The 12,537-nt window shown below is 39.3% G+C and overlaps 1 protein-coding gene across 1 annotated transcript in view; it reads right to left on the bottom strand.

Moving 5' to 3' along the window:
• The window catches only part of NSD2 (nuclear receptor binding SET domain protein 2), a 79,174-nt gene that overhangs the window by 57,092 nt on the left and 9,545 nt on the right, over positions 1 to 12,537 (bottom strand). The window contains exon 2 of the mRNA XM_075420373.1: positions 6,649 to 7,274. Coding sequence (XP_075276488.1) covers positions 6,649 to 7,245 — 597 coding nt within the window. The 5' untranslated portion in view covers positions 7,246 to 7,274. The remainder of the gene's footprint in view (positions 1 to 6,648; positions 7,275 to 12,537) is intronic.

Raw genomic sequence — 12,537 nt, 5'->3', positions numbered from 1 at the left:
AGGCTTCCAAAGTAAAGCATATTTATGAACTGTCTTTCTGAGAAGGGAATTATTTGCTTATTATTGACAACTGACACTTTTAGCTACCGCCCATTTTTTGGTGCACGAGAGAACAACTCCTACAGGTATTTTGGGTATTTGCAAAAACCAGAAATATAAATAGGTCAAATCAGGCTAACATTTATTTGTAATAGGAGCATAAGCAAGCATGGTATTAGACAAACATAAAATTAGTGTCTGTGAACAAAGACCTCTTTTAGAGGTCCTAAAATTCGTGAGCCCTACATGAAATCCACTCCAGAACAAGGAAACTTGTAAAGGAGGCCGATATCACTGTTCCAAGACAGATCAAAATATTTTGCTTTCACTACTTCGCCTAAGGGTTACTACAAAGCATCTTTCTTTCTTGACAAAAGGGGGCTTTAAGGGCCAGAAATGACATCTGGTACAGATCACTAAAATTTCCAAAAAATCTGCCTGTAAATCCATCCAAGTAACATAACCCTGAACTGCAGACATAACTCTCTGCTAGATACGAAAGTTAGACATGGATTATTTTGGTTAAGCAGAACACTGAGCAGAGCAACAGAAAGGCTTCACCATATTTCGGACAGAAAAGCAGTGAAAATAAGCAAATTCCTTGCCACACTAACCAGTAATGATCAATACAACGTGAAGAGGAGATGCTGAGATGACAGTATTCATTTAAACCACGACACTACCAGTGCAACGACTGAGAGTAAGTCTGGTCAACTCAAAAAAAACAAACCAAAAAAGTGTCATTAACCTCTCAACCGTGTTACGGCCCACAATCCGCTCTTGAGACCTAAAGGGAAGATAGTTCTTTCAGAAGATGGCCTGCTCACCACTTTATTTGATCTGTCACATCTACCATAGTGCTCAAAGACCAAAATAAAAAAAAAAAAAATCCTGGAATGCACAAACCAAAGATGAGTATGCAACAATGCAACAGCTGCTGACATTTTTCAAATTGGAGTTGGATTACATCTGGTCAGCTCTCTTCCTCAGAAATCTGGCTCAGTGTTTAGAAGCAGTCAAGAATCAATCAAATTCTAAGTACTACATTGAAAAATAATGAAATTGAGAACAATACAGAAAATCATTAATGTGCCACTGTATGCACCCACAAGACATCTGTATCTTGAACATCCTGTAATGTTCTGGATCCTCATTCTCAAAAAAAGACACAGAAGAACCCTAAGAGCATCACAGTTCAGAATAAGGATGCTAACAAGAAGTAACATTCTCAAATGGCTCCTACACGTGGAATAACGCGTTAGGACTCTTCATCCTGAAATTAAAAATCAAGCAGGTTTGTAAGAAATCTATAAAACTATCAGTAACAGAGAAGGTTGTCCATGATCCCTACTTCTAGTATTATGAGAGAATCAAGAAAAACAAGTAGGCGGAAAATTGAAAAAGAGCTGCTCTGTTGCTCTATTACTTGATGTCATGGATGCAAAAACTTCACACTGGCTCAAAAAGAAACTGAGGTCTTCCTCCATTAATTTAGCCATCTACAGCTATTAAATACCGTGTCACCAGCTCTAGAAACCTGAGTCACAAACTGATGGAGACTCAATGTATTCAAAGAGAGCATCACTCCATGATCTGCCACATCTATACCCTCCATTATGCATCCTCCGCTGAACCTCAACCCCGAGCTGAGGTGCTGAAATCTCCTTGATCCAGCCTGGTGGAGCTATTTTTACATAGCATTTTTGTCATCACTTTTGAGATATTATTTCATATTTGATTTGGATTCTTCCACCAATATGTTTATGAAGAGAGAGGAAAAAAATGTATTTACATATTGCATATTGAGATGACAGTTTTACACAAAAAGTGTACTTAATTCAGCCACAAGAACGGGAAGTCTGGTATGGAGAGCCTTGAACAAATACTTGAGCTTTCTGTAATTAATTTTGTAGCCACTCTGAGAATGCTCATAGCTTCTATTCCCCCCCCAAACCAGCACACTCTTGATGCTGTATGCTTTTTGGCGCTTCTTAACCTACAAGTAGTTCTTCAAGATACTTTTCCAATGAGGCATTACGAACAAACAATTTAAAGTTCCAAAGTAACAATTATTGCTGCACATTGTGAGCTGCCTAGCACAAACAAGTTTTCAATGCATAGCTAAACACAACATTTTACTAATCGCTAATGCAAAACAGTAGCTCAGGAACCCTTCCAAAAAGGATAAGAAGTTATATCTCTTGTTCCTGAAGCAATCACCCACAAGATATTTTTGGGGTTACTCCTACTCCTTTGGGATTCTGATGACATCAACCAGACAGCCTGTGTTATCATTTGCCTGAAGACAGGATCTGATACCTCGAGAACAGCCTATTAAAAAAAGTAATTGAGTTCATTTTACCCTACAACTACAGATCCTGACTCCCATGGTAGCTTAGCTGCACATTTTATGACAAGTTCAGTAATCATACTTGGCCAGGAACTTGACCAGGAATTCCTAATAACCAATGATGAAGAACAATCAAGCAAGTCCTCCTTCTCAAAAAGACACATCGATTTGTTTTTTCTTTACATTTCTTCTGAAAAAAAAAAAAAAAAAGTCACCTTAGCATCTGGCTGTAACAGGATAATCAAATATTTGAAGAGCACAGCTCTGCAATTTTACAGATGGAACTTGTTGGTTTCTGCTCATCTCTACCGATCAGATGCGAACATCAGAGCAACATCAACACCTTCAGTGGTCCCAAGCTTCCTGTCTTGAGTTAGCACAGAAACATAAAAAGCAGCAGATAACCCTCAGGCTGCTTCTGTTCTACCCTCACTGGGTTTCTAAGTCTTTGCCATTCACTGTGAAAGGCATTATAACATTATGTAGATACTGGATATAATGGAGTTGGCCAGAACTGTTCTTCTCTGTCAAGATGAAATAGCAACATAAACAAGTGATAAGGATTAGTGGAATTTCTCCAGTAACTTGCAATTGCCCCCATGCAGCTAATGCAAAGTCACTGAAGACTGTACCAAGCAGAAAGAGTAACAAATTGCCAAATTTCTGGTGTAATACTAAAAGAGGGCTACAAGAAAACTGCACAGGAAGCTACCTGGAAGGTACAGCTTTTGGATCATGTACATCTTACTCAGCTGGAATGCCTAAAAAAGCAAGTATAGCAGTGTGTGGACTTCCAGGTTTGATCTGGACACAGCATTGCTGCTTTTCTGAGCTACTGCATCCGTGCCAGGAAGTCATGCCAGGAAGGCCTGCCGAAAGGGCAAACTGCCACTTGTAGGCCCAAACCGGCTTATGCAGAGCAAGCTCAAATGTGCCAGTATCACATACTGAGCTGTTCCTAGGGTTAGAGAGCACAGACCTACTCTGGGACCACCAGCACGAGAGTTGCAGATACACATAGTCTCTCTATTTCCCGTACAGAAACTCTGGACTCCTCTAGGGATCAGACTTGGATTACTTCACGTTAGTATATGAAGTAAACCTCTGCCATTCTCCTCCAAACAGGAGGATTGTTTCACTGCTAACAAAAGCACGGAGCAGGAAAAACCTAGGAAAGTCCTCAGTCCTAACCAGTAGCATTGCAAGAACTGTCACAACCAACGCCTCACAACGCAGCCACTGCCAACTCTACTGCTGAAGTGTACGGCTGCTCTCACGAGCGGCACTATCAAGGGGGCAACTCCCGGAGTCCGCGGGTTTGGCATCGATTCAAACACCTAACACGTGATACCTGCCACCAGTAACACAGACCATTCGGAGGTGGTGTCAGACCACTATCGGTGTAGTGCCTCAGCACAAAAGTTGCTAAACCAGGCCTTATCAGCAGAGGCCTGGATTTTAAAGTACACTCCTCAGGTGGAGAGATACCGGGGGGTGGAGGGAAGTAGGGCAAAAGGCAGGAGGGGAGGGCAGAAAGAGCCAGGGCTTGTCCTACCGCCCCTCCTTTACCTTGGGAAAGTGAAAGCAGCACATCTCTTTCTCGGAGGCCTGGAAAAGGTGGTGGGTATCAACAGAAATCTAACTCACGTCAGAGCCGGGCAGATCACGTTTATTCCCGATTGAAAACCGACTTGTAGATAAAGCGTTAAACAGCCTTCCTTTATGTTAACAAAAAATGCCCAAACAACAACAAAATCCAACAACACTGGAACATTTGTTAAACGATATGCCTCTAACCTCAGCAAGATAGTAATCTACTATGTCCACCAAACAGAGATATAATTACCTTACACAAAAGGCAGTATTTGTACCATTGCAATTTTTGCTAAATCAAGAAACAGCTTGGACAACAAGAAATCGAGAGCGAGAAACCAGCCCAGAAATAAAACCAGACAAACAGGTTCTACATTAACTTGTAACCTACAATAAACGGATATCTACGTGCAAAATTAATCAGCTTTTACTCCAAGGATATTTCTCTAACTTCCACTTTGCAGCCACAATCAGCTACATAAAACCACAGTATGACGCACTAACATTAAGGCTTTGGATGTTGGCGATGAAATAATAGTTATTGCAGGGGCCTGAAACCAAAGAAAACTGATATTATGACAGTTATGTTCACAGAGAACATGTGTATCACTACTCTACATGTGGAAAAACATTTGAAAAATCTCTTTCAGCATGTTCCCTAGTATTATGTTTTTCCTCCTTTGTTTTAAACCTGCACAGTTGCAAACCCTCCCTGTGAGAGAAAGAAAAGCTCCAGATTTTTTATAATCAAGGAGTTGTATCATAAAACAACATCTTGTGACCTTCAAATGCTTCTCCTTTTGCCCTGTGCTTTAAAGTGCACTACACAAGAAAAAAAGCCAGAAGCATGACTCTCTGCTTCAAGTGCTCTGAAAATCTGAGATTTTCTGAGATCTTGATCTCTGAAATCAAGCAGGTGGCTGTCCCGATTTGGTAGTTTGGTAGCTCAAAGGTTTGGCACAGGAACAAATAACCCTAGTACTCTCCAGCCATCAAGTCTCAAACACTCTGGGAACAGTGTTGACATGGTTTTCTCCTGACCACTTCTGGCCCGAAGACAACTCAGAGAAGCCAGACCAACATTTCTTTTAATCTTAAACGAATCGCTCACCAGGAAAAATTAAAGGCCACTCTTAATTGACAACCGATGTGAAAGGCCTCAGAATAAAGTGTGTAGATGGGCATATTAAATATTGTCTCCTCTTTCTAAAAAAAAAAAAAAAATATGCTAGAGTTGTTGATGCTAATAAATATACCACCTTGTAGTCCAATTTATCCTCATTAACAAGGAACAGGACAAAGAATTACTCCAACTATTGACTGTGCCCATACTTTTTACCTCTGAGCACTGATTGGGAAAAGTCTGAACCAATCAGTGTTACAACATGCTCCTTAACAAAACTAAAGAAAACAAACTCTTTAATAAAATTCCTGAAAACATCTATATTGATCATTCTAGGATGAACAATATATTAAAATCATAAATAAATTATAAATATTTGACAATTAGAAGAATGTTTACACAGTTCTGTAAACTCATTAATTAAGTAGTTTTAAGGAAAATAAGGCTAAAAAAAAATCAGTAATACAGCAGCTATGTGTGTTTCTTCTCTGCATGTGTAGCCTTGGGAGAAAGTAAGAATCAACATTATTGACTAGTAAACTTGCAGTTGACAGAAAACTACAACATACATTTCACATTTAAGGTGTGTAGAAACAGGACCTGTTCACTAGTCAAAGTATTCACTAACATTTACCATTGTTATACAACACTCTTCTGAACTACTCACCAAAAAACTTAATATACACAGAAGTATCCCTGCTATGTAGGTTTCGTCCTCCAAGATACAATGATTGCAAACCATATTCCTTTAAATGGAGTCTAGCAACAAAAACTAAATAAAGAAGGAAAAGGGCTCCCAGCAGCATTCTTATTTACACCTCGGTAAAGTAAATTAAAAACGTGAAATTTCCATTTCTGCCCATGTTTAAAAGTAGCAAAAAGCAGATGAGCTTGACCATGACAGTTAATGATATTTAATATCAGTATCTAGACCTTTTCAACGAATAAAATACACCAGGTTACAGCAAGCAAAACCAGCTCTTTTCAGATGACAAGTAAGGGTAGGGACTACACTCCAATTGCCAAAATCTGAAGGTAAAGAGCCTAGCTTATCAGCCAACTGACAGCTGAGCACTTTTTTCTTTAATACAGAACCAGGAATACAGAAATAGTGTGGGTTTTTTTGAAACTTCTGTTTATTAGGAAACCAGAATACCTCATGTCCAATATTTAAAGCCCATCTCTAAATTTAGAGGCCTCCCCAGCTCCCTTGCCCAGATGCACATCCTGGCTAGGTCTTGGCTGCATCTCTGGATGAAGCTTCTGTTTCATATGTCCCATGCTACGACATGCCCTGATTTGCTCTGGAGACTTATTTTACTTCTATGGAAACAGAATTTATGGGGTACTGCTAGCCCAGGCAAGAAACATGGACCAGAACTAGAGTGCATCTGTCCTTCATTGAGACAGAGTATCACAGAAAGTGACCTGTTAGTGGGAAGCACCTGTTGAAACACCCAAAATAAAAATTAGCATATGAACAAATGAAATCTCAGTATGATTAACAAACCTATCAAAAGAAAAAATGTAACAAAAGTACTACCTTCTTTTCAGTGGGGCTTGAAGTCTTTGATACTAACGCTGCTTCAACAAGACCCTGCTCAAGTAAGGAGTCATATTTTATGCTTCTTTTTCTGTTTCTCCTCTCCTTGTTTGTTGGCTTTTGTTCATTTTCCTCTGACTGAGACACATCTGCACCATTGTCTCCACAAATGGAAGATTCAAACAGAGGCTTTCCATTCATGTAGGTTTTAGTGATTTTCAGCTTAATTTCTGGAGAGCCATTCTTGATAGGAGTAGTGTTGGGTGGTGTTCCAACTCCCTTTATTTCCTGGGGTTCAAAGCGCAGCTTGGCATCTTGGGCCCCAGACTCACCATTAAACACACGAGAGGTTAGATCTTTCAACTTATCAGCTGGAATAAATGGAAGAGCATCATGGCCATTATATTTTTGCATGACACCTTCTTGTAGAGTGGCAGAAAGTTGTGCTTTGCCCAGGTAGACAGAACACTCGCGATTCACTTCACAATTCTGACTTTTCCCATTGGTATTTCCAAGGATCTCTGGTACCTGCTTCATTTTGATGTAGTTAATTTTTCGAGTTAACAGTTGAGAACTTCTTTTGATGCTAAAGTCCATTCAGCCCAGATGTTTCCAGTCTTACACTGCTGCAGTAAGACACAAACACAGAGAATATTTTTAGTAATACAGAAATGTCAAAAGCTACCAAGTATTCATACAGATGTCCCCACTAATGTAGCACTCAATGTACCTTCGTTCAAGTTTTACTGAAGTGTTGCTTACAATCTTCATAACCAATATACTTCAATATCTGTCAATATGCACGATGAAAAAGACCACGAAAAATAATTCATAAATCATGAATTCTATTAAAACGAAAGCAGAGAGCAAAATCACAGCTTTCCTTTTAACAATCTGTTAACAATCTACAGCACGAGTCTTCTCCACACTAATTACTCAAAGGTATTGTACTGTTTAAAACAAGTAAGAGTTAGACCTGAGATAATATCATTAATAACAATGCAAAACAGATGAGTATATTTCTAAGAGGTCGTGCCAGCGTAAAAACCCCACAGGCTGCGTTACGGTAGCAGCTACACCATGGACAGCAGCATCACAAGCTTCTCCTCCCCACTCCACAGACAGGCCCTCCATCTTCCACCACAGCACACCGTCTGAGGAAACAACACAGCTCAGTTTTCAGACGTATCCCAAAGCGTTCTGACTACGAGAACGAACAAAAGGTGAGCATTTTGTATCACGAACACCAGCCCACTGGGAAACAGCTGAGCCTTCAGGCCAGTGGCCACACTGTGCAAAACTTAAATAGTCAAAACATCTGCTGGAGTTTCAGCTTTTTACTAACAACATCATCATCTAACACCCCTTTTTCATACATGTATTTGAACACACCCAACAAACTAAAACTGCACTATTATCTGCCCTAGGCAGGTTTTCTGAGGGTTCTAAAAGCTAACCCTCCCCACTTCAACATTAAACTATTGTAGTAAACAAATGAATCTGGCAGAATGACTCCTTTGTGTTCCTAGACCAAGCAAGATGATAATTTTCATTTTTAAAATTCATACGCGTAGACTCTTCATATTACCTGGTCCAGTATATACCTGACATAGAGAATTACACCATCATAAATATTATGAAAGCTCAGCACAATAATCACCATATCCACGCTCACAGTAACCAATTTCATCTATGATTAAGTCCAAGAACTGTCACACTGTATCAAAAATTCATCAAATCTAGTCTCACATGCTCCCAAAAAGTACAGTAAAAACCATGATGAATAACTATTGAATTGTCAGTTGGTATGGAAGAAACCTTTTCTGAATCTCACTACTTTTTTTTATTAATGTACACAGTTATAATGCTTATGACTGGAATATTCCTGAAACATACATATTTGCAACCCCTACAGCTAGGCCAGCAATGTACAAATGCTTACAAGTGAGCACTACTCTACCCTTGCAAAGCTTCTTAAGGGCATTAAGTCTGAATGCAAAGCAACTGGCCAATGTGAAACCTTTTCATGCACAAAGATGCAGAAAAACATTAAAAATCTAAAAATCCATCACTCCTTAGCAAATGCTCCCATCACCCTAACATGCCACTCTAACGTGCCTACAAGATAACAGGCTCTCTCTCCATACAAGCTGTATAGACTCATTTGAGAGACGAAAACCATTTTCCAGGGACAAACTGCAGCCTGAAAAGCTGGCATAAAATAAGAAGACCAAGTATACCTGAACTCCACGTAAGTCTGGAAAGGTTCTAATCTTTCTTTGGCCAGATTAAGTCTGAATTACCAATAAAATCTCTGATAAAATGAATGGAAATCAGTCAACTGCACTAACCCCTTTGAAGAGGCGTCAGAGGTAAAAGGAAACTCAAACCTCCACCAGAACAGAACAAAGAACTCACTAAACCGAACGAGAACTCGTGTACTTTCACAAGACCTTCTCTGAAAACATGGACACAAGACAGAGTCTAAACCCAATTAATAATATGACAATGTTTCAAGCTGTGATTCAGCAGATTTAACTGAAATCACATTTATTTCAAGAAACAACTGATGACAAATTGTATAAATCTCTAGGCAAAAGGCAAACACGTTACAGAACACGTGACACTTATGGTTTCGGAGATAACAGCAAATTTCCTTAGAACAAACCCAAAACACTGAAATGTTGCAAAATCTCCCTTACCACAAATTCTTAACAGAGTAAACCGGAATGCAAAACAGAGATTTGATTTGGGCATCTAAACTCCCTCTATCTGAAAAATAAGCCTACAAGTGAGCAGCTTTTCTGTGGCTGCAGATGCCCTCCAGTGGTTGCCTGAACCAGACAGAGCAGCAAACACTGCAGCTGCCCACTTTCCTGCCTGAAAGACCGCTGCTAATCACAGCTTCTCACAAGAGGACCAGCACCAAAAATGCTTGTGTGACTTCTTCCTGTCTGTCAACTACATGGTTAAGTTGAAAAAACATTTTTTAATATGGTTCCATTAGCTGCTTACCAGGGTCTGGATTTCTGGATCGAGACATCTGCCTTTTGTAACTGTTTGTTTACATCCATAATTCTACTAGTATTTTTTTCGTCCTGCTTAATAATAACTCTTACTGTCATCACTTATTTCTCGAAGCTAAAAAGCCATCAAGCTTGAGGTAGACCAAGATCATGCAAAAAAAGCAACAAACAATCAAATTAGACAACATTACTGGTGTACTCAATCTGAAAATACTGGATGCATTAAAAAAGTGGTATCTTAAGAGTTTCAGAACATAAAAATCATGGTAGAATCACAGAACAACAGGCTGGAAGGGACTTCCTCAGATCATCTGTTCCAACCCCCTGCTTAAATCAGGGCCAATGCAGATCAAGCTGCTCAGGGCCTTGTTTGGACAATGAAGAGTAAATAACTAAGTGAAAAGACATGGCTTAAGGAAATCAAGTTATTCTCTCTCTAGCTAATAAACCTACGGGTAGTAATTCCATATCACAAACATATAAAGACCAGTAAGACCATGTGGTGAAAGACCTTGAACTGTTAGGGGTTACCTTGATTTGCCTAACGTATCTGAAGATATACTGCATGCAGATTTTAGAACTTCAGTGACTAAAGGTTCAGCTAACGATTCTCACTAATACAGGCCACCAAAACCACCTGAAAGCATGAAAAATGCCCCTCAAATCAATGGAGCTTAGAGAAACAACAAACCCAGGAGTATAACTGGTAAAAGGAAGTCAGTGCACCCAGGTGTCCTGGGTTCGGCTGGAATTGACATAATTTTCACAAGAAGCTGGTGGGGCTGACCCAAACCAGACAATCAAATGGGTTTTTCTATACCATGTGACATCATGCTCAGTATTTAAGTGAGGATCTGGCTTCAGTAAGGTGATTTTGCTACTCAGGAGCAAGCTGAACATTGGGTGGTGAGAACACTGTATTTTTAATCAGTATTATTACTCTTATTTTCTTCTCCTTTTGTCATTCTGTTAAACTGTTTTTATTCCAACCCACCAGTTTTGCTTTTTCCTTCTGATTCTCCTCCCCATCCCACCAGGTGGGGGTGGAGTGAGAGAGCGACCGCGTGGGTCTTTGTTGCCAGCTGGGGCTAAACCACGACATCAGGCCAAGGGTAAACAGAGAGATGATGACAAATACAGTAATTTGAGACAGTAAGATTATCTGAACCAGTAGATACAGATTATAGAACATGGAAAATAGACCATGTGTGTACAAAGATTTAATGGAATCAAATGAGAAGCTTAAAGTAAGAGGCAGAATAATGGGTAAAGATAATAGATGTGAGTATCTAAATGAAATATAGTCCCAGTGAGGAGATGAGACTTACAGAGAGCAACTTGCAGGTTAGTCACCATCTCCAGGACAACCAATGGAGAGAAATTGTTGATATGCATCTCAGTCTTCCTCATAAAACATAAGCTATGTTGGGGGATCCGGTTAAATGGAAGAAGCCAGTAAATCTACACACAGGTATAACCAAAGGATTTCAAGAAAGAAGGCCAAAATTGAAGCTAGTTAAAAATCTAGCACAACCTTTGCTATCTAGACTTTATGGTAGTATAGTACCATACGAAAGAAAAAGGACTAGGCTTTTTGTGAGAAGAGGACAATAGAGCGGAAAAGAACAAAAGGAGTGAGGAAAGAAAACTATCAGCAACAAGACAAACAAGCAGTACTGTGAGCTTAGAATTAATGCAAGGAGATCTGGAAGACAGGACATGAAAGAATGAAGTGAGAGAGATCACAGACAAGATCTGGTTGATCAGAATTGTAGGAGTAAGGTCCTGAAGCAGCTAAGCATATGATTAGATTTGGTAGTTAAATTAAGTGCACTCATGCCGGACTACCATATCACATAGAAGCAAAAGCAATCCCTTATCTTTTTCTAGATGACTGTACCTATAGGCAAGGAAACTGGGGGGAGGGGAGGGAAAGGAAGGGGACAAAAGCACCACACACTAGTAGCAGCTAATGAGCTAAAGCTAGTATCATCCCATATTGACTGGTGACCCAAGGAGTACCATTTTCACTAACAAAGAGGAAAAAACATGACAGCCAAGGAGTCTGCTGAACAAACATCCTATTTTGGCTTGTGAACAAATAGCTTTTGTTAATCAAAAGAAGATTTGACTTAACCAGAGAAAAGTCTCTATGTATTTTAATTGGACAATGACAATCAGACAGCCTTGTAATGGCTTTGTACACATTTTCAAACTAAAAACCAGGTTCTACATAAGGCAAATTATTTTGCAGACATTTTAAATAATGTTATTAATTACTTGAAGATCCATCATCTGATAGGAGTCATGAGCCAAACAGAGTTAGCCTGCATGTCAGATTCCTCCTTCACTGTACAGGCCACTATCATTTATGTGATATTTATTATTCATTTCTTCCACATCTGCTACAACTTCAGAGCTGCTTTTCTTGTGTGTCAGAAATAATGGAGTAGTCCATTCCTTCCAATTCTGCCAAAGGGAGTGAACAGAGTAAATAATCAACAATAAGAGTAACTATTAAATACCACTTTCGTTTTGTCTAAGGTTTTTCTTGAAGCTGTTTCTCAGGTGAATTACTTGGTGGGAGGGGAGGAAGAGGGGGAAGATGGCACACCTAAATAGAAACTGACAATAAGAGAACTTTACCCACAAAAGCTATTTTTATTACCTACAGCACTGAAGAAAACTAATAGATGGCTGCTGTTTTATTTCTGTAAAGATAGCTTTCTGGTAAGTCTTCTCCATTCTCTCATCAATTTTAAGACCAAAGATTATTCCTATTTTCAGATCAGAATGAGACAAAAATACTTGGAGATTAGTAAAGTTACAACACGTTCTTGCTAATAAATTTGAAAACCTGAGT

Source organism: Opisthocomus hoazin, chromosome 5, assembly GCF_030867145.1.
Source record: "Opisthocomus hoazin isolate bOpiHoa1 chromosome 5, bOpiHoa1.hap1, whole genome shotgun sequence".
In the NCBI taxonomy this organism is placed as follows: Eukaryota; Metazoa; Chordata; class Aves; order Opisthocomiformes; family Opisthocomidae; genus Opisthocomus; species Opisthocomus hoazin.
This window is presented reverse-complemented; position numbering and strand designations above follow the sequence as displayed.